The sequence below is a fragment of the Calypte anna genome, chromosome 1, assembly GCF_003957555.1.
Source record: "Calypte anna isolate BGI_N300 chromosome 1, bCalAnn1_v1.p, whole genome shotgun sequence".
Taxonomy (NCBI): domain Eukaryota; kingdom Metazoa; phylum Chordata; class Aves; order Apodiformes; family Trochilidae; genus Calypte; species Calypte anna.
Genome location: NC_044244.1, coordinates 6,755,438 through 6,777,276, shown reverse-complemented (window position 1 = coordinate 6,777,276; position 21,839 = coordinate 6,755,438). Strand labels below are relative to the sequence as shown.

Here is a 21,839-nt window from a genome sequence, read left to right as displayed (position 1 = left end):
CCATTACTGCAAGCTCATCATTTAATGAGGGTTTTTAAGTCCAGGCAATATATGTCTTCATCTTCTGTGTTGCCATACAAGATTCAAAACTCAGCTCAGAATTGATTAGGTATAAATGCATACAACCCCCTGCAATTTAATATGGAGAGGAGTTGGTACTTGAAGATACTTGACTATCTTTTCAGGTAATGTTGAGTTTGTTACATGAACTTGCCCTTTCCCTCTTCCCTTGTATGTGGTTTTGTGTAGACCTCATGAACTCCGAGTCATATGCACAGAAGTAAAGTAATAAAGGAGTTTGAAATCTGAAGCCTCATTCAGATTGCAAAAGTGGCCTTGTTACTTTAGGGTACTTTGATAAGCAGGAGAAGTGGAACCTTTTGTGTTCAATCCCAAATGGAAGTCTGCATCAGACAGTGATGTAAGAAGAGCTCACAAAACAAAGAGGCAAAAGGTTGTTTGCAAACCCAAGGAGAAGACTGAATTTTGGGATTCAGCCCAGTAACTGAATCAACTGGTGTTTCTGTTGGATTATCCCTGTAATTCTCTAATTTCTTTATTATTATTACGTATGCATCAGTTTTATTTTGTCTGAAAAAGCCTTCGAATAAGCTTTGAGTTCCTGGGAAATAGTTCCTTAAAAACTGAAGGGATATACAAGGATGTCACATGCATTTTCAATTGTCTTCTCTAAATTTAACTACTCAAATTAGTGACCTAAGACGTGAGTTTACACCCACCCAGCAAGGATGCCACTGACTTCAAAAGGCACATGCAAGCTAACATGGCTGTTGGACAAATGGCTGGTTTTTTAACTGCTTTCCCATTACTTTGGATGTCCTTTCTGTCACCTTATCCAAATTACCAGGTGTTCACATAAGCAAGTCTGACACTCATTGCCTTGAGTCTATCGCAGTGTCTCCTCTCATATGTCACTTCCCATCCCCTCCTCACACACCAAAAAAAGTTGGGGCAAACCACATTTTTTGGAATTCTTGAGTAGAATTGAACATCTGTGTTTTTTACTGAACTTGGTCCAGTTCTAGCCTCATGATGTACCTGAAAAACATTTTCTGATTGTGTCTGAAGGACTCACTTCCCAAATGAAGTGTGAAACCAAATTTTTGTTGGCATTAGGGTGCAGGCAGTCATTAGTAGAGCTGGGAGGCAATATGGGGATCATCAGATCTACTAGCTTCTTGCTTCTAGACATCTGCCTTCCTTCACACATAACTCTGAAACCACTTTCCCTGTCTCCTTGCCTGCATTTCATGTGTGGTATTTTGGGGAGTGCTCATTACAGCCAAGTTCAAGTGTAGCCAACACTTAGTTACAAGTGCAAACATATCGTGAATGTCTGTCTTGCATTAGGATCTTTCCAGAAGGCATTCAAACACAGCCAAGGTGGCTTCACAGGCTCTGCATCCCAGCACTTGTTGGTTCAACTGTTCTTGAAAAATATGGGATTTTGGGAGAGTGTGGATGTCAGCACCAGTAAGGATTTGCAGTGTGTCAAGTGGAGGGAAACAGGAGGGTTAGCTTAGAGCTGAGCCAGCCCTCCTCTGTGCTTGAGCTTTCAAGTGAAACTTCAGGGGGAGAAATGCAGTGAGCTCCAATGGTAGATGGCTCTCTGGGGAGCTGCCAGCTGCTGTTTCTGAGATACAATTGAATTACACAATCCTGGAGCCTCATTGCACATTCATCACCACCTCCTGTCTGCAGCCGAGCTGCCAGGGGCCCCATCAGCCCAGTGCTGAGACCTCAAGAAGCTGGAGCCAGCCCATCAGGAATGATGGGAGCAAGTGTGAAACCATTTGCCTTGCAGGGTGTGCAGTGGTTGTGAGAGCTACTGTTTTCTAGAGTTTTCCCAAGCCAGTGAAGCTCAGGGAAAACACCTCTGGGGACAGCAGTCTTAGATTTGTCAAGAACTTCTGTTGAAATAGTGCAGTATCTCCTTTGTGACAGGGAGAGAGCCCAATGAGGAGTAAACAGCTTGGTTTAGCAAGTGTTGGTTTGGCTCCCAGAGAGGTGCACACTGAGTAGATTCCTCCCGAGGAAAACCCAGGCAGGCTGCTGCAGATACCCCTCTGCTCAAGCTCCTGGTGGGAACGCAAGGGATCCATGGTTGGTCCATCATGCACCTGATTCCCTTTCCCCATGTATTTGCTCTTTACAAACTCATCTAGAACTTCAGTGTGCAGATGTGCTCCTGTTGCTCCAACTAATTAGCTAACGTGGATGTAGCCCTTAGTCCCAGTATTTTCACAGTGGGTTTCACTTGGGATCTTGGGTTTCAGGAACCCAAGTCTCACCATGGGTTTCTGGTGCACATGGTTACTCATCTTCTCTTCTCTTTTCTCTTCCTCTTCTCTTCTCTTCTCTTCTCTTCTCTTCTCTTCTCTTCTCTTCTCTTCTCTTCTCTTCTCTTCTCTTCTCTTCTCTTCTCTTCTCTTCTCTTCTCTTCTCTTCTCTTCTCCTCTTCTCTTCTCTTCTCTTCTCTTCTCTTCTCTTCTCTTCTCTTCTCTTCTCTTCTCTTCTCTTCTCTTCTCTTCTCTTCTCTTCTCTTCTCTTCTCTTCTCTTCTTTCTTTCTCCTTGGTTCACAAGCAGATGCAGACACTCCAGCCACTTCACTGGCGCAGGCTGGGACATCACAGCTGCATTGATCTGACATGACAAATGTGACAAAAAGGCTGGAAGAATACTACATTGTCCATAGCTTAGTGATGGACTTCTGTGTCCTTCTTGCTGGAAGACATGACCATAACACCCTCCAGATGAGAATCTCATCAACATGTTCACCATTTTTTAGTAAGCTGGGGCTGACTTTCTGCTTTCTGACAGTTCTACCTAGAGTGACTTGTGCTCCTGTTCTTTCCTTCTGCTCAGGGATGGGTGTCCTCGTTCTTGTTGAGCACCTCCATGGTGTGAAGTCTCCTTTTATTTTAGCACATGTCAGGAGTTACTTCATAAAAATCACTGAGGGAGAGAGTTGGAATTACCTTCAGATTTTATAACTTGGCTAAAAAAATCTGGCTGCAAGCTAAAACTTGACACATAAAGCTCAGCCAGGAAATCATTTAGTTTCTCTCTTTCCATCCAACCAGCAAACAACTTCCCCCCCCCAAACCCTTGCAAATTTCTCAATGGAAAAAAATTATTTTAGGAAGGGATTAAATACAGAAATGTTACTAAGTGGTAGGATCTCTAGAGTGGGAGTGTATGAAAGGAAATACACTCAAAATGATGCAATTTTTAATGATTTTTTTGGTGCTTCTTCACTTGAAGTGCATCACAAGTATTCCAAAGGAGCACTGTAGATCAGCAGTTTGGTCTTTCAGTAGCAGTGGCTGCTATGAGAAGTGTGGGTGCTGCGTGCCAGAGCAGTGATGTGCTTATTAATGGGATTAAACACAGCAAGGCAGAACAGAGATCTGTCTGAATGGGAATCAGATTAAACAAATTGGTCATCCAGTCTTTCCAGCTGAGCTTGTGTTGCAGTTTACATGTATTAACCCTAAACCACATTTGGGTGATGGAGAGAAGCCTCAGATCCCCATAGGCAAGGTTCTTTGCCAGTCCCCCAGGGGCTCAGTGCCCTGATCTTGTTGAGCTCTTCCCCACTCACTCAAATTCCCATTAATTTCTGTCTTAGCTGAAAAGTGAGAACAGAAGTTTCCTTCCCTCCCTGTAAAAACCTTTTGTGTATTCTTTTGCTGGATTTTCTGCTGGTTTATTGACCTTTAGGTCTAGGAGAATGAGAGATGTCACCTTGTTGCCCAGGTGCTCACACCTATTTTGCCCCTGATAGTGAACAGTGCCTCAAGAACAGCTGATTTTGTAATCCATGTCCTGATGAGAGTGGTGGCTGGAATTTGTCCCTTCAGTCATGCTTGAAATCTTGGGTCTTGGGGCTATAACACCTGCTTGGCTGCATCTCTGGCTGAGGATGCCTGGAGCTGATCAGAAGCAGGAATTTGTCCATGCTCTCTCCAATCCCAGTTGCCATCCCAATGACAAATAATGACATGACTGTGTTCCACCAGCCAATAAATGGCCCAGGTTTTAGCTGATGAAACACTCTCCAGCTCCCAAAAGATTTTTTTGCCAGTGGTGAAATGACAATCCACCATTTCTTAATCCTTTTCCACCTCCCAGGCACTTGTACAGCACCACACCACTTTCATTAATCTAAGCAAGTCTGTTCTTACCCTGCAGGCAAATGGGGTTAAAAAAGCATATAGAGAAAATAATAATTACTTACTGTCACCAGGATCCCTTTTGTCCCAGCATTAGAAACTTCTGAGACTGAAGCCCTGAGTACATCTCCTACAATTTATTCTCCTGCCTTTAGTAGCTGAGAGGGAAAGAGGTCAGGATTGCAGCACATTTGACCATGTTACCCTTCTCTTCAAAGCAAACCTAAATTCTTGGTAAATCATGTAGACACATGGGAAGATTTTCAGAAGTGTTCAATGATCTTGAGGGGGATCTGTGATCCAGCTTTGGAAATTCCTCCTGTCTGCCATGAATGTGAGGCAGCACACATCCAAATCCCATGGATGTTGCTTGGCTGTCTAAGCCAGGATTTTCACCTTCTTGGATAATGTGGACTTAAATGACTTGATCTGTGACACTCAGACATGCAGCTTACATTACAAACTTTTATTGACTAAGCACCCAATCGCTGAAAGCTCAACCTGTCATGGGATTGAGTGCCTGGCAATTTATCCAGGATCCTTACTGGAAAATGGGTTTCCAGATCACTAGAGACAAGACTGCAGTGGTAGGCAAGGCCTTGCAGTACCATTCATGGAAAAATGTGGTTTCTGAGCTCATGCTCTGAATTTGCACAGAGAAGCACAAAGACTTCACTGCATGCAAGAGAATTATCTCAACCTGAGTCCCAACTCCTCTGTTCCTCAGGACCCCACACAATCTGGGTTTTAAATACAGAACTTTCTGGTTTGGAATATAAAAGCTCAGAAAACTCTGTAAAACACAGAAATCCTGTAACCCTCATTTTTGGAGAAGGGAATTGAAGCTCTGAGAAACAAGATCTCAGTGGAACCGCTTTTCCCCTAGCCAACTCTTGCCCTCTCTGTTGTGGAGACATTCAGTTCCTTTCCCCTGATTAGGGCATTCACATTCATTTTATCTGCCCTCTTCAATTAGGTGTGAAGTGCTTGTGCTGCTTAATGAGAACAAGCTGTTCAGATAAAGCAGCTCAAAATAATTGAGATTTCACTCTTCCAAAACTACCATTGCCAAAAGACAAGGAAAGTGTCCTTGTTAAGACCAGAGCCCATATCCTGGCTTCCTCACAGTAGGTTTCAAGAGGGTTTTGCCCTTTTTTCTTTTTCTTTCTTTCATTTTTTTTTTAATTGCTGTGCTATTAGGCAATTCTTGTGGGGCTGTGTGGATGGTGCCTGGTATGGATAGTGTGATTGCTTCTGCAAGAAGGGTGAGGGGTAATGGAGATCATCTGCTCTTTAGGACTGTCTACATCCTGGCTCTTGCTAGTGCTGAAGTGATGCAATCCAAAGCTGTGGAAAGGATAGATAACACGTGTGTCAGAGAAATGTGAGAAAAGCAAAATGAAGGTCCACAGAAAAATTATGGACCGCTAGAGAAAGTTACTTTCATAACCAGATTTTAAGCCCCCATATGCTCACACACACACAAATGGTAGCACAGACTTACAGGGGGACATTTGCTACCTGCTCCCAAGTATTAGGCAAGGGACAACAGCAGATTTTACAGGTAAGTGTACTTGATAGCAAGACTTCACAAGATTTTGCAGACCATGGAGCAGTTATTCACAAAAGAGCTAAAAAACAAAGTAGTGTGTGATTGCTCAAAGGTATTGCTGTGTGTTCATGTGTGGTGGTGTGGCACTTGCTGTGCTCACTCCAGCACAGTTATTAACCTAGGATTAAACAGCTGAAAGCCACCATCATATCATTAACCAGCAGTGGAGTGCATGCTCTATAATTTAGATGCTTGCAGAGAAGACTTTGCTGCAGAGCACCTCTAAGCCCTATGGACATTTTGTCTGGAGTAACTGTGACTGCAGCCCTCCTTCCCCTGAACTCAGACTGTAAAGAGGGCTCCAGGCTTGTGTGGACAGGGAGACCTGACTCACACCTTAAGATCTTATTTTCCATGGGCATTCTGTGAAAATCTCCAGTGTGAAAATCTTTTGCCTGCATGAGGCAGTGAATTGTGCAGCACTTGATGGGAGTTTCTGATGCTCCCGTGTCTGAAAAAGCAGCAGGGAGAGACTTTGGCCATCATATATGATGCTGGATTTCAAATATAACCTGTATTTCCCTGACTCAAAATGTCTACTGAGAATTGAGATACTGGCTTAGAAACAGGACCCTATCTGAGGGACCATACCAGAATGAAACAGCAGCTTTTGACTCCTTTGGCAACAGCCATTAATGCCTTGAGTGCTTAGGACCATTTGAGCACAGCCAAGCAGGAGTGTGGCCCCCTAAATACCACATCCCTACACCTTAAAGACTAGTTATTTGCCAAACCTTGTCATGCTCACAGTGGCCTGTTGCCCATTTATCACATCCAGGGTGGTCCAGGGCCCTTTCAGGATTTACAGCCTGTGCAGAGGCTGGTGCTGTGGACAGGCTGTTCTGAGCTGAGATGGGAATATCTGTGAGTAGCAGCAAGCTCCCATCAGCCAGATGTTAGTGCTTGGAGCTTGTTATTCAGAGCTGCTGATTAGTCTCCCAGGCATTTTAGGTCCTCAGTTCCTTTCTTGGCATGCTGACGTGAGCCAGAGAGTGCCTGCAGATCCCAGATGTTTGTCTTTCCAGCCTTTTGTCTTTGCTTCTTCAACCTCAGCAAAGCTTTTCCACTTCATTGCTGTGGCAACCCATGGTGTTTCCGTGCCTGGATGAGGGCTAAGCCCCTGCCTGGTTGTCACTGCTGGCTCCATCACCTCTCTCGAGGTTGCTGGTGTGGGGCAGCCTCTTACTGAGCTCTCTCTGCCTTGGGGTTGCAGAGCAACTTGAGAGTAGGTGCAGATGCCCTTTGCCAAGACCCTGTGTCTTTATCCATTACCACAATTTCCCTCCTCAGATCCTTTATGGCTTGCAGGGAAAACTTCTTCAGAGTCTCTTGTTCTGCTCCTGCCCTGGCAGGGGCTGTCCCAGCTGTGTGAGTAAGCCTCATGTCAAGGCTGTTTCCATGCTACTCTGTTCTGTTTTAGTGCCTGCTTCCCTGCTCTAAATTAGTGTCTTTGACTCATCCTCCAGAGAAATTTCTGTCTCTCCATTGACTGTAGAAAGAGCCCAGAAAACCAACATTTGCTACCCAGCACCTAGGTTAGATACATCAAGCAGGGTGGTGCAAAGACAGCTCCATGGGATGCACTAAACAGGGATAAATGCAGGTCTGAGTATGCCCTGCTCACTCCCCCTGCTATCCTGCACCCAAGAGGACCTGGCAAATGAAGGAATTCAGCTCCAGCAGTTCCTATGGATGCTCAGGAGTGATGCTGGCCCCTCTGCTTCCCAGTGGCACCAGAGGATGGCAGCTTGCTCTGCGGCTCCTGTGTTTGCTCTTTGAAATCCAGAAGCTGTGCACAGCAGCAGAGCATGCTCAGGGCTTCCAGCTGAGCCTGCAGCCAAAGAAATCCTTTCTGTTTGTAAAGGCAACTGAGCTGGAGCAGCTTGTGTGAAGAATGAAGCCAAGACATCCAGAGTGAAGGGATTTATATGGCAACATGACATTTATGGATGCTGCATTAACTCTAAACATGTGCCTGTCTCAGCACAGGTTCTCCTCCTGTGTATAAAACTTCCCCTAGGTATGATATATTTGCTGGGGAGGAGACATGAACTCCACTGACTGTAAATGGCCCCATTTCTGTGTTTTTCTGAGAGGCAGCTTTACAGGCATTGTGCTTGTCCTGCTGCCATCTGCATATACCCAACCTTGGCCTGCTGGGGTTTGCTTTGCTTCTCTCTCTCTCTCTCTCCCCATTTCAACTTAGAGGTCACAGACAAGCAAAATTTTTTTTTATATTGCATACAAAATAAGTTTTATTTCAGGTTTGCTGATCTCTGCTCTTCACAGCAGCATTTGCCATCTGAACCTGCCAGGGGGTACAAGGTCTGGCATCGCTTCACCCACAGGAGCTTTCAAACTCATTAAGTCCTTAACCACCTTTGTTTCTCTTTTTCCATGTGTCCCCATCCCTCCACAGCCCACATCTCCCACCTGTCATTTTGTACCTCTAGCAGCCATGCTAAGTCTAAACCTCAGCTTGCAGACATCCACAGAGCACCTGCCACACCAAAGCATCCATCACCTCTGCTAGGACCCCCAGGGAACTCCTACAAGTTATAAGACAGTAGAACAAAGTAAACTATACTTAAATTTACCAAACCAGATATAATCTGGGTTTAAACTGGTATTATTCTCTTGCAAATTAATATTGGTAAAGAAAAATATGTTTCCTCACCAGCTTATGCTGGTTCTTGGCTTCATCTGATGATGTGCTCTATAAATATATTGTACTGTCTTCACTACTACTGTGCTATGGAGTGCACACTGTCTATTTGGCATGACTATTAAATTAGCTGACATCTCTAGGACCTGTTGCAACACAAGGTGGAAGTCAGCTTATTCTAAAAATCAGCAACCAGTAAATAGGAGAGAAGTTCAAAATGCCACATTGCTCTGATCAGCAGTTTCCCATTTCCCTGCGTTCCCATCAGTGAGAGGGAAGGACACAATACACTCAGTTTCTGGGTCTTGCTGGTTTTATTTCCTCCTTGGTATTTAATTAATTTGCTGTGTGTATGTGTGGGGTGAATGGTGACCTAATCCTATTGAGAAACAAGCCAAGTAAAACAAGTTTCGATGGAGATGTGGTCACACAGCAACTCCCAGCTGGAGAACAATACACTTGAGGTAAGGTATCTTGGCAAAGTCCTTTTAGGCATATCAGACCTAATTAGTTTTATTGTGATAATAATAATGCTAGGTGGGAAAAAAGCTGAGCTGGATATTAAAGTGAATAGCAAGTTGCTGGGTGTTTGGTAGCTGTAGAAATGGAAAGTTTCTGTCCAAGTTATAGGAAGAAAAAGCCTCTTACAGAGACTTTTGAAGCCCAGCTGAAATTTCAAGCTTTCCCTGAGACAGGGAAAAAACCAGCAAGCAGCAACTCAGTCACTTCCAGCATCTGGGGAGAAATCCATGAAGCAGTCTGTCTTGTAAGGTAGACTTGAAAGTATGGGTTTTTTTTAGCTCTGAAGTTGCTTCTAGCAATAGAGAAAAGATATATTTTTTTTCCTTAATCAAAACACTTTTCTTAATCTCAGCATATTGTAATCCATACAACTGGGCAGTCCACTTTAATATTCAGTGTTATTTACTTATAAATAAGCAGCTTACTCCATGCCTGCACCCTGTACTCTGCAGGAACTGGACAGAGGTGTATCAGGAATATCAGGAATATCTACCACCCAGGCAAGGTACCTACAACTGACCAGAGGAGATACTGCATTGTCCTGCTTTGTATTTGCAATTTAGACCTTCTAAATGAGCTTTCAGCTCTGGCAATGAGCTCTGTACCTGCCCTGTAATGAGGAGGAAGAGTGAGGAGCAGTGTCCTGGCTGCTGCTTCTGCTTTTCCACCCCATGGAGATGTGTGCTGCCCCATGGCTCATTACTTCACTGCCCACCCTGAGTATTTTTGGTGTAGACAGTCAAATAGGGGGTGTCATGGGTCTCAGCAAAGAGGCTGGCAGGGTCGCATCACCTGTCCCTATGAGATAAACCCCTGGGATGAGTGTAAGATCCTCCACTTCCTCTCAGCCTACACCCACCTCAGGGGGAGTGCATTGTCCAACCTCAAGACAGGAGCAGCACCAAAGACTGGGAAGCTCCTGGAAATCTGGGAAGCACAAGGGATGGGGCTGATGGGGCTGAGCTCTGAGCCCAATGCTTGGCAGCTTCACCCACACAAGGAGGAGGATATCTGCTCCTGCTAAACCACTTAGATGGGAGACTTCCCTGCAGCTCCCCTCCCTGATCCACACCACATTCCTGTGGCATCTTGGGTGAATCGCTTGGAGAAACAGTTTCAGAGGAAATAAGGCAAGAGTAGAACCCTTCTGCCTCAGACAGATGGGCAAATGCAACTGGGTGGCTCTTGGTGTGCCTCTCTCCCTGCCTGCATGGTCAGTGAGGAGGGGAAAAGGACTTGGGGATGCCCCAGAATGAGATCCTGTCCTCTTGATTTTTTTTTCTCCTCCAGGAGACCTTGTGTCCCCCAGTGCCTGGGCAGGGATTTACTGTCAGGACTGACTTATCTACTCTCTTGGCACAAGTGAGGTACCTGTGGTAGGCAGTCTGGCTTATACTCTGCACCTTTTTGTTTTTTCTTTCCTGTCATCTTGATTCGTGTGGCTTCTGTTCTCATTAAACCACTGCCCTTTTTCCTTTGCAAGTTAGAGGGAATAAGGTGTTGATTCCTTTCTGGGTACTGGCAGTGACCAATCCAAGAACTTTGGAGACACAACCTCACCTCCATCTCCATCTTGGCAGTGGAGATGGGGTGTGACTGTCACTGGTATCTTTGCATCCTCCCTCTCAGCAGCATCTCAGGCTTCAGCATCGAAGTGTCTGGGGAAAGCAATGCCCCAAGGTATGCTCTGTGTGGGGTTTCAGGGCCAGGGTCCTCCCTCAAGGTACCTCCAGAGTTGACAGCATTTTCACCAGCTCCCAAGTGCCTCCTCATCCCCCTGTGTCCTCTAAAACCACCCATAACCTGGGAGCAGAGGTACAAGGGCAATGGACACCTGCAACACCCACTGGAGATGACAGCCACCAGCCCTGCCACAGAGGGAAATCTGTTTTTTCATAGTTCTTAATCACAGGGAAGTATTTTTTTTAATCTATTGTTCATCTTAAGATGATTATTATAAAAGAAGTGCAGAAGAAAAAGAATAGGTTGGGTTTTTCCTTGTGAGCAATACCTTTCCTTGAGTGTAAAGCATCCTCTGTGCTGAGTCAGTGTCTTGGTGGAGCTGCTTGGCACTTGGGCCTTTATATCACAGCTTGTAAATACTGCTCACAGTTTCCTGGTGCCTGGGCCCTTCTCAGCTGCTCAGGAGGACATCAGGGCCAAGTCCTACCTAAGAGACCTGCCAAGATGCTGTCCAAGAGCTGGCCCTGGCAGGTCCTCCAGCAGTTGTTTGGGTGGTTTTCCACCAAGCAGTAGTTTGATGAAATCAGGAGAGACAAGGCTAGTTTTAAAAACTCACAACTGCCTGTGGAGATGGATTTGGGTTCATTTCCAGGACAAGGATGTCCAATAAAACTATACATATACTGCACTTGCATCTTGGCCCAGTCAGTCAGTGATGCCAGGTGTCACTCAGGATGGGATCCAACTCAGTCTGAGCTGGTTATCGAGGCAATGGGGAGTGGGGCCTCAAAATAGTTCACCCAGGATGGGTGTCTAAGTTAGGCAAGAAGAATTCCCTTGAAGGTCATCATTCCTCTCTGATGATGGCTAGGAAAGGTGAGAGGATTTGCCTGGACTAGCTCCATCTCGGGAGTTTAAGGTGAAAAATCTACTTTTAGTGAGCAGAGGACCAGAAATGGGGCAGAAAAGCACCATTCCCAGTGCTGTGGCACTTTGGAGTGTGTGTAGCCTTGCAGAGGCTTCCTGAAGGCAGCCTCATACCCCAGGGAAGTCCCTGTCTTAAATATTTTGAATGAACTGGAGACATTCAGAGCAGGTGGAGACACAAGCCTTATGCTTCCTATGGCAAAGAGCTGCCATCATTTCCTTCTCCATCCAGGTCTCGTGTATCTTGGGAATTCAGATGAAGTCCTAGGGTGAAATCCCAGCTCGTCACCCCCAATGCCAGGGATGCTGGCTCTGCCCTGGGGACCCCAATTTTGTACCTCTGAAAGTGCAGCCTTGCAGAAACCAGGTGGTGGTTTAACCCAGCACTGCCATGCCCCTGCACAATGGTTTAACAGTGCTGACAGGGGCTTTTCCACACTCCAGCAGGAGTGTTAGTCTTGGCTGAAAAATCCCAGTAATTGGAGGTTAAGTCACTCCATCCCAAACCCAATACCCTCCTGCCAGACCCTTCCTGCTTCCCTTTGCCTCAGTGTGTGTCTTTCCATCCAACATACTGGATGTTGCTCAGCCCTTTGGGGCTGAGCAACAGATGAAAATGATGCTCAGAGTCAGAAATGGGGCCATGGGCTCAAAGGGGACCTCCCTGGTTAGGAGAGCTGAAGGTTGCCTGTATGAACATTATTATGTCCTTACCAGCTTCCCTGGGCACTGAGTCCTTCCTCATGCTAGTGACACAGAAGGGGTTGGGGAAATACATTCTGGTGGAGTTGGAGAAAAATAAAGGTCTGTCTTTGGCTCCTGAGCCCCTTGAGAGAGAGTCCATGGACTGTTACTGTGCTGAGACTCAAAGAGCTGGAGGTAGGCACACAATTTGTGCTGCCTAAGGCTTCAGTTTAGGATGTTCTATACAACGTGAGCAGTGGTAAAGCACAGTGGTAAAGTCAGTGTGCAGCAAAGGGACAGTTTTTACCTTTTCTGCAGAGAGGATTTAAAGCAGGGAAGAGCAAGAGGAGAGTGGTCCAGGGGAGGAGGCTCCACAGCAGAGCAGAAGCTTCCTAACACCATGGAGGCATTTACAGAGAGAGATGCTCTCATTTTTCCCACTGAACACTCCCAAGAGGTCGTGGTGGGGCAGTGCTGGGTCTGGGATATGGAGGGAGTATCCCAACTGGACACTGCTCCAGTTAGCAGTGTGAGTCAGGAGGAAGATTCAAGGACCAAAGAAACCAAGGTGACTCATGCCCAGTTCTTCTAAAAACACACCATGCCCATGCAGGAATCAGGTCTTACTCTTGCATATTCAAAGACATTCCTACAATCATCTTTCTTGATGACACCCTATATCTAAATGTCCCAAAATACTATGTGACGTGAAAGATATTTTTAGGAGACCTAAAATGAAAGAGTTTCAGGTAGTGGAGATCCAGTGCTTTTTAGCTGTGCTGTCCCTAGGGAGCATGCATGAGGAGCTATCTACAACTCAGCTTCTCTTCTTTTGGTAAATGAAGAGCAACACTTGGGTGCCACTGTTGTGTTTTGAGTGAGTTGAGCTCTGTAATGTTAACTTCAGATATTTATGGATAATATGTGGTGGATGAAAACTACCATTGCACCTTTAGCCACGGGGAGTTTCCTAGCCACCCTGCCACTCTAAATGTGCTTATAGAAGGTAGATGTGTGTGTTTGTCAATCAGAGAAATGTATGTACCCATCAGTTCAGGCTGTTTGGTAAAGGGCTCATGTGCCTGCAATGTGATGCTCAGAAAATCAGTTTGATTTGTTACAGTGCTGAGTTGTTTGGCTAATGGACAGATTTTGTAAATCATACAGATTTCATGAAACTTAAACCTGGGTATATTTGTGACAGGATGCTTCAGAGAGATACTCAAATAGATTTAATTTGTAGTTTCACAGCTGTAGGTTGTCTGGGATAAATCCGAAGGAACTGTATGGTTCTTGTGCTACATCTCTGGTACTGCTCTGGACTCAGGTTTTACCTCCACTGAGGACACCTTGCTAACAAAACTGTTAAACAAGCACATACACAGATAGGGCTCTCCAGAAGAATCATGGATTCATAAAATGGTTTGTGTTGGAAGGGGCCTTCAACTCTTCTGCACTTTGGTCACTAGACAATGTTGCTTTTGGAGGAAAGTAGAAAAGTAACCCTTAAGGTTTTCTGAGAAGCCATTTCCAGGGCATTGTCTCCATTTACCAGGTCTATGGGCATGTACATCATGCTAAGTGCAGCCTTTCTTCATCATTCTAGGATGTTTCTTAACTGTCTGCTTTTGAGACCTGTCAGGGTTTAACACTGGCTCAGCAATTAAACCAAATAACAGATGCTCTCTATTAAACCCCTCTCTGATAAAGAAAGGAGAGAGAATAAGGGAGAGAGACTTATGGGCTGGAAACTAAACTACACAACTATAATGAAACAGTAATGATAAATAGGAAAAATTACTAAATATATACAAATATACACAAATATATACAAATATACAGGAAAATTTACACGTTCCTCCCCCCTCCAATAAATCTCACGCCACCATTGAGGCTGCAGGGCAGCCCTGGGAAAGTCCAGGCTGGAATCCTGGAGTCAGCAGCAGTTGGGAGCTGGAGGCAGGAACACACAGTTTCAGGCTGGCACGGATCAGGAGCAGGCATGGATCAGGCAGAGGAATGGATGGAATCCTCCCAGGATGCTGAAGCAAACAGGGACAGGTGAAGAAGGGGAAGAAGGAAGGAAAAAAAGGGGTTTGACCCTTGTGATCCCTCAAATTTATACTGAGTATGAGATGTATGGGATGGAATACTCTGTTTGGTCAATTCTGGCATCTATCTTGTCCTGTCCTCCCCAAAGGAGGGCTGCAGGTGGGACATCTTTCCTCCTTCTGGAGGGTAAAATGTTCCTCAGAGCTGAGCAGTGTCCTTGGCTCTGCACACCAGTCTCTGGCTGTAACTATAAACACTGAGTGTTATCGCTGTCTGAGAAACTTGCTGTTAATTTCAGCAAGTTCAACTACTTACAAGACACCTAGCTGAAAACAGAAGTACAAGACAGAAAATCACCTTTATCCTGGCCCAAACCAGGACAATACCTTACAGGAATATGAGCTTTCAGCTATCCATCCTTTCTTATCCTTCCCTTCAGTGGCACCAAGCAGAGCCACATCCTCCGTGACTTGCCTGGTTGGCTGGAGATTTCATTATATCTTAAATATTGCAGAGAAACCCCACCTTACCTTCTCTGATGTACTTGGCATAGCAAACAGTGGTGGGGAGTGGAAGCACAGGCCATTCCCAGCAACAAAATCCAGTTCTCTGTAGCTTTTAGCTGTGACTTTGGACTGAGATCTGATCATCAAGTGCAAAGTGTGTGCATTTCTGGGCACGTGAGACTAGAAGTTTCAAGTAGCAACACATACTGAGGGCTTGTTATCTTCTCACCCATTTTTCCATCATCTGGGTTAGTTAAACACCCTGTGCAGGGCTCTTAGCTCTCACACATACTCAGTTCTCAGCATCAGTTTAAAAATAACCTGGTCACACCCAACCATAGCCCCAGCAGTAACAGCAAGAGGGGGACAGCACTCACATTTAAGCATTATCCTCACTGCAGAGCTCTGAGAAAAGTCCTCTTTGTAACCAGCTGGTGAGAATGGGAGGACACCACTTTGTTATTTTTCCCCATGCAGAAGGAACAAAGAGTTTCTTTTTTGGCTCTTCCTGTCACCTGCCCAGTGGGTAAATGAAGTTCTGCATGTCTGACAGGACCTCAGTTTGTGGAACTGTGTTGTTCTAGTGATCTCTATGGAAATATCCAGGTAATGTCAGCACTAAGCCATGGGTTTCAGGCTGGAGAATGTGGACCTGGAAGGGGGATGCCATAAGCAAATGAGCTGGGTAGCTTTTTGGTGGTGTTTGAGAAGTTTCTGAGTGGCTCTGTAGAGCTGGGCTACCTCTGCTGACAGAGGACCAGTCTCAAAAGGTTTGGGAGTGCCTCTGATTTGAGGTTAATGTCACCCCTGACATTGCCATTGCCCCACCAGCCAGCCCAGGCAGATGGGACACAACTGAGTTCACAGAACCTCAGACTTCAGCCACAGGAATTGTTTGTTCCTCTGCATTGGACTCTGTTGTAGCCTTTCCTATCACCATATTGATGGGAAACACAAAAAATCCCTCCTGAAGTAGAGTTTCCACCTCCTGTCTTCCCAACAAACATCTTTGCCTAACTCAGTGTTCTCCTTGGAGGGAATTAAATCCAGCAAGTGTTCTGCTTGAAGGTTTTGCAATGGTTTGGCAAAGACAAAAGCCAGGATGTGCTGGCTGTTTCCAAATAACACTTGGAATGAGCTGTGATCAAAAGTCCCTCCTTTTCAGTGCAGTTTCTGGCCCTCCTTCTGTCAGCTCCCACTCTCCCCAGTATGCATTTATAAAAGAGCCCCAGTGATCAGGGAGTCTGGGTGAGCCTTTGCCTTTTAGCAAAGCCCTGCAGTGCTTTTGGATAAGAAGCAAAAAATTCCAGGGCCTGGAAGTGGTTGTTGTGTTTGTGTTGACTGACCACGGGTTTTGTCTGCTGGGGGTTTCCAAAGCAAATGAAATGCTGATCACCAAAGCGGGCTCCCTCTCCCTACTTTCAGTTGTTGAAAAATACTACAAAGTCAGATGGAAAGAAATATGTAATCCTACATCATCACAGTCAGGATTTACTTGTTTATTTAGATTCCCTGTCTGTTCCAAATGTTCTGCCAGAGAAAGCCCATCCAGTCTCCAGGAGTGCTTGACACACATTAAAAAAATTCTCTATATATAGAAGATAAAGCCAGCAGAAGACGCTGCCTTTCCTCCCAGCACAGCAATCAACTGGAAGTCCTACTTGCACAATAAAATATCTCAGGATGCTTTTTGTAGGAAAAAAAGGAAGGAGTCATTTCACCCTGGGCAGAAATAGATTTTGATGGTGGCTCCTCTAAGTCAGAGCCAGCAGTGTGCCCAGGTGGCCAAGAAGGCCAACAGCATCCTGGCTCGGTGATTCTGCTCCTGTACTCATCACTGCTAAGGGTGCACCTCAAGTACTGTGTTCAGTTCTGGGGTCCTCACTACAAGAAGGACATTGAGGTGCTGGATGGTGTCCAGAGAAGGGTGATGAAGCTGGTGAAGAGTTTGGAGCACAAGTGGCTGAGGGAACTGGGGTTACTTTGGACAAAAGGAGTCTGAGGGGAGACCTTATAACACTTCACAACTACCCAAAAGGAGGTTGTAGGGAGGTGGGTCTCACTTGGTTTATTGTCCCAAGTTATAAGCAAACCCTGGCCTCAAGCTGGGCCAGGGAAGGGTTAGATCAGGTCAGGCCCTGGAACAGACTGCCCAGGGCTTTGGTTGAGTCATCCCTGGAGGTACTTAAAAGCCATGTAGATGTGGTGCTCAGGGACACCGGTTTGACTTGATGATCTTAAAGGTCTTTTTCAACCAAAATAATTGTATGAAACTTTATGGTGTGGCTGCTCTTGATCCCCAGGCACTTCCTCCTTTTCTGCTTGGAAAATGCTGCCCAGGGGGAAAATGTGGAACTTGGTGCCTTTGTAGTCAGTGAAATGAGGAAGTTGTGTCTAGAGGGTGATTCCTCCAACTGCCCTTGGAGCTGGAGATACTCCTGAAGGGTGTCTCTCTCCAAAGACATAACAGGAGAAACCAAAAAAGAGGAGACCAGACCTGGGTCTCATGTTCAGCCACTTAAGAGAAGGCAGCTGAATCCCATCCCAGGTGATGCTGTGTGTCAGGAACACAACTCTTTGGCACAGAAACCACTCAGCAGCCTTTGTAGGTGCTGTTTCTCATCCCATTCCAGTTGCTGCACCTAAAACCAGGTAGGAAGTCAGAAGCAGGAGAGTAACCATGGCAGTCACTTATAGCTGAGATGAGGAGGCCTCTGGGTCATCATAGGATGAGGTGGTAGAGGAAATGCAGTCATCTGTGTTTTACATTTGAGCCATCATCCAGCTCAGCAGATTTGAAATGTGATGCCTTGGGTGCAGCACATTTGAAAACAGATCCTTTTTCTTTTTGGCTCTCTAAGAGGCAGAAGCATGAATGGACATTAGGAGCCTGATGTCCCTGCTGAGGGTGATATTGCAGTAAGTTGGTAATGAGTAGAATAGGATGGGCAGCTTTCTGCTAATGACCCCCAAAATAAATCACTTCTGTTAAGTTTGTGGCATCTTGAAAGCTCTTAGAGACTGCTGGGATCTGCCCTTTAGGGTTTCATCCCAAAGAAGCTCATATAATGAGATATTTAAGACAACTCAGTTCCTGAGAAGGTGAAACAACCAGGTCTGTGTTTTGCCTGTTGACATCAAGAGCAAAGGACAGGCTCACACAAACTTTGCAGTTTCTGAAGGGCTGCTAAGATGAATCAAATTTGTAGAGTTTTTCAGAAGTGACAGCCCTTGGCCTGAGCTCCAGTTTCATACCAGAAATAGGGAACCTTCCTGCATAAACTCAGCCTCAGTGGATTGGACGGGTCTGTCAATACAGCTCATAATAATGATTTTGAATTGTTTGTATCTTTAAGATCTGCAGATTTGGATCTTATTTGGACACAGAAGTGAAAAAGAGGATTTTAGCAGAAAAGGTTTTAAAAAAGGTAGAACTTCAAAATAGCTTCATTCCTTTGAAAAGCTGCGAGGGCTTTTGAGGAACACCTGAATGAACCCTTGCTTTGATGAGTTTTTGTGTAAAGCTCACCCACTGCTATTTCTTTTCTTCCTTCCTCTCAGCTGATGTGCTCCTCAGTCCAGAAAGCCCTGTTTGAGGAGGAGGACAGAGTGAAGAAGCTGCAGCAGAAGGTGGCAGCGCTGGAGAAACGCAACAAGCAGCTGCGAGATCGGGTGAAGAAAGTCAAGAGGTCCCTCAGACAAGCCAGGAAAAACACCAGGCACATGGAGCAGATGAACAGAAAGCTCAGTGAGAAACTTGCCTCTGCAGGTGGTCAAATGCCCTACATCAACTCGCTGAAGCAGGAGAACTCCCATGCTACCTACCTTAAAGTATAATGCGAGGGTTAAGTGCTCAGACCCAATGATAACCCAGGAGATTTTTGCCTGCATTAGATCAGGATCTGGCCCTCACACCTTGTCTACACTGTGCTTCAAACTTTGCATGGAAAGTGGATCTGAGCTTGCTTTAGACACAGGGTGAGACTGAACAGGAATGCAGACCATGATTAGCTGGGTGTGGAAGCACAGGAAAAGGCTGTGTCCTCCCTGCTCCTGATGGTCAGAGGGCCAGAGTGTAACCTGTGCTTCCCCCCTCTACCTCCATCACCAGTTTCAGGCTCTCATTGATCCAAGTGCCAGTTCCACCCCATGGGCCATTGCAGGCACTTGACACAGGAACTCTTCTTGACAACTGACCCCTCCACATGGGCTGGGCAAGCAAGGTCAGGGGGGACGTGGAGATGGATGCTGTGGGAAGGAGTCAGGCATGAATGGTCAGTGCTCCATCATCACCCTCATCCTTCCTTCAGCCTGACTAAAATCTACACCCAGTGTCTGAGCAAAGGACACACAGTCAGTTTGGGTCCCTCATTCAAAATGAAGCATAGATGTGCCCAGATTGCCTTAACTCTTTTTAAATATTCTCAATAAAATATGGAATATTTTTTATCTTACCAGGAAATGCCTCCAGGGTCACAGTAACTTCCTCAGGTGCCTTCATCATTGCCCAGCCAACAAGGTTGGAAGCCACATCATTTTAGGACTTGTGTCTGGGCCCTAATCCAGCTCCTGCAGTCTGACTGTTGCTGCCTGGCAGACAATTTCAGGTCCCATTTTCAAGCAGGTTTAATTTACAATGTGGACAAGGCTTTAAGTTTTGTAATCAGTGAGGGACAATGGAGGTTGCTGGGCAGCCTCACTTAGTTACACTTAAATACTGTAGACACCACATCAGCTATCAACAGGGCATTAAAAATTAAGGTAGTTTATATATGTATATATTTTAAAATCCTATAGAAAATATTTTTATTACACATTTGATATAGTCTAATTCCTTAAAATATGAAGTAAATCCCATTCCTTGGTTATCTCACTGAAAAGTCCATCATGTCCTTTATTAGACATTTACAAACTGACTTCTGCTCAAGCAGCACAGATTGAGGCATCAGTAACCATGGCTGATAACTTCCAGCTGACAGAGCCTGACATGAGTCTTGGTATCCAGCCATTCTTCCTTTGTAACAGGAAAAAAAGGTAGAAGAAGAGGTTTTGTGTTTTCCTTCCCTTCTCCAAACAGCTTTTCTTACTCCAAGCATGGAACCTGAGTGCAGAGATGCTCCATGATTTTTGACAGGGGCCCTTGCCCAGCCCTGGGCAACACTGCCAGGGTCAAACCCAGTTAGTACAAGGTGGACTGATCCAGATGAGGCCCTCAGAAATATCAGTGTTCATCCCACTGCTATGCTCCTGACATTCCACACTTTACCACATCACTGCTGTGGCTCTCACCACCCCAAACCAGAGCCTATCCAGCCCCCCAGCCCTGCTGGACCACACTCCAGCTCTCGCTGCACTAGGAAAATCCCATATCAGCTTTCAGCTCTCAGCTTCAGTCCAAGCTGAACTCAGAAGTTAAGCCTCGTGTTGGCTTCTAGGATGCTGCTGACTTTACTCTCCTCCCAGTTTTGCTACTTCTGGAAATAAAGTTCGGATTTTTTTTTTTTTTCCTCCCCCCTTTGAAAAAATATTGGCATTTCTTAGGATTCTGACTCCACCACAAACCCCACTGCTTTCAAAAGCTTTGCCTACCGAATCAGCACAATTTGAGTTGGTTTGTGCTGTAGTCAGCAATGCTATTTCCTGAGAGTTACTCCAGACCTAAGGCTTCTCTAGAAGCCAGCAAGAGATTTTTTAACTCAGAAATTCAAATCCATTGGAAAGTAACAGGTTTTTGGGGTTTGGTTGTTTCTGGTTTCTCAACTGCTGTCTAAATAAATGAACTGTTTGTCCTGGTATAGGTATCAAAAGCTTTGTGTCCTATTTTTTTTGTTGTTGTTGTTAATAAAAATATTCCCTCTGTTATTCATTCATGTTTTATAAATGTTTGTATAAAGCTGAGAAAATATAGTTAATATAGCTTCATCTTTGCTATTTTTACAAATTTTCCAAATGTAGATGTTGAAAAAAAAATTTTGGCTGATATTTTTGACTCTTGATGAAAATATTGAAATTTTCTTCCTATTTTCGTTTTCTCTCACTTAAAAAAAAAAAAAGAGAGAGAGAGAAAAAATGAACTATTTTGCTCTCCTTGTCAGTATTGTGAGACATTTTGTTACTTTGCAAAGAAACAAAACCACAAAATGCAAAATCTGAATGCAACCCAGACCCCAGCCCCTCTGAGTGCAAAATCAAAAAAAAAAGGCAATTTCCTTATGAGTTTTTTCCACAAATTTCTGCTTGGTTTTGGATCATTTCCAGAGATAAGGACTGGCAGTCAAACGAGATCACAAGTTAACCCTCCCACCAAATAACAAGGGGTGCCAAAAAGGGGTACCAAACCCACATACGGGTGCCAAACCCAAATAAAAATGCTATTAAAATGTCACCATTGTGCCTGTCCCTGCTGGTGGCAGTACCCAGAGAGAGACCAGGGAGGTTTTCTGGGCAAGGAACATGAGCATGAAGAGGTATTTGGGTTACATCCATTCAGGTTGGTACCATCACACACAGCCTGGCACAGACAGTAATTTTTAGACTCACTCTATAGGTGGATCAGGGATCAGCTTATCTGGAAAACCACAAAAAGGGGAAAATTTTATGCCATTTTCCAAATGAATGTGAAAGGCTTCATTGAGTATGTCCCTCTTGAGGACCCACACATGGGAGAGACTGAGATGCAGAAGTGCAGGGGATGCTGGCAGAGTTTGATGGGATGGCATGGAAACTCAAAAAATATCCTGGGGAAAAAAAAAAAAAGAGAGAGAGAAAAAAAAAAAGAAAGCAGAAGTGTTAAAAAGAGGAGAGAAAATAGTTAGAAACAACACCAAATGTGGATGCCCTCTGTAAGTGCCTGGCAGGGTCATGGAACAGATCATCCTCAGTGCAATCACACAGCACCTGCAGGATGGGCAAGGGATCAGACCCAGCCAGCACTGGTTTAGGAAGGGCAGGTCCTGCCTGACCAAGCTGATCTCCTTTTATGATCAGGTGA

At 45.1% G+C, this 21,839-nt stretch overlaps 1 protein-coding gene across 1 annotated transcript in view; it reads left to right on the top strand.

The window, feature by feature from the left end:
* CCDC3 (coiled-coil domain containing 3) overlaps positions 1 to 19,544 on the top strand; it is a 38,872-nt gene extending 19,328 nt beyond the window's left edge. Inside the window, exon 3 of the mRNA XM_030460434.1 lies at positions 18,410 to 19,544. Within this exon, the coding sequence (XP_030316294.1) occupies positions 18,410 to 18,685 (276 nt within the window). The 3' untranslated portion in view covers positions 18,686 to 19,544. The remainder of the gene's footprint in view (positions 1 to 18,409) is intronic.
* The last annotated feature ends 2,295 nt before the right edge of the window (positions 19,545 to 21,839 follow it).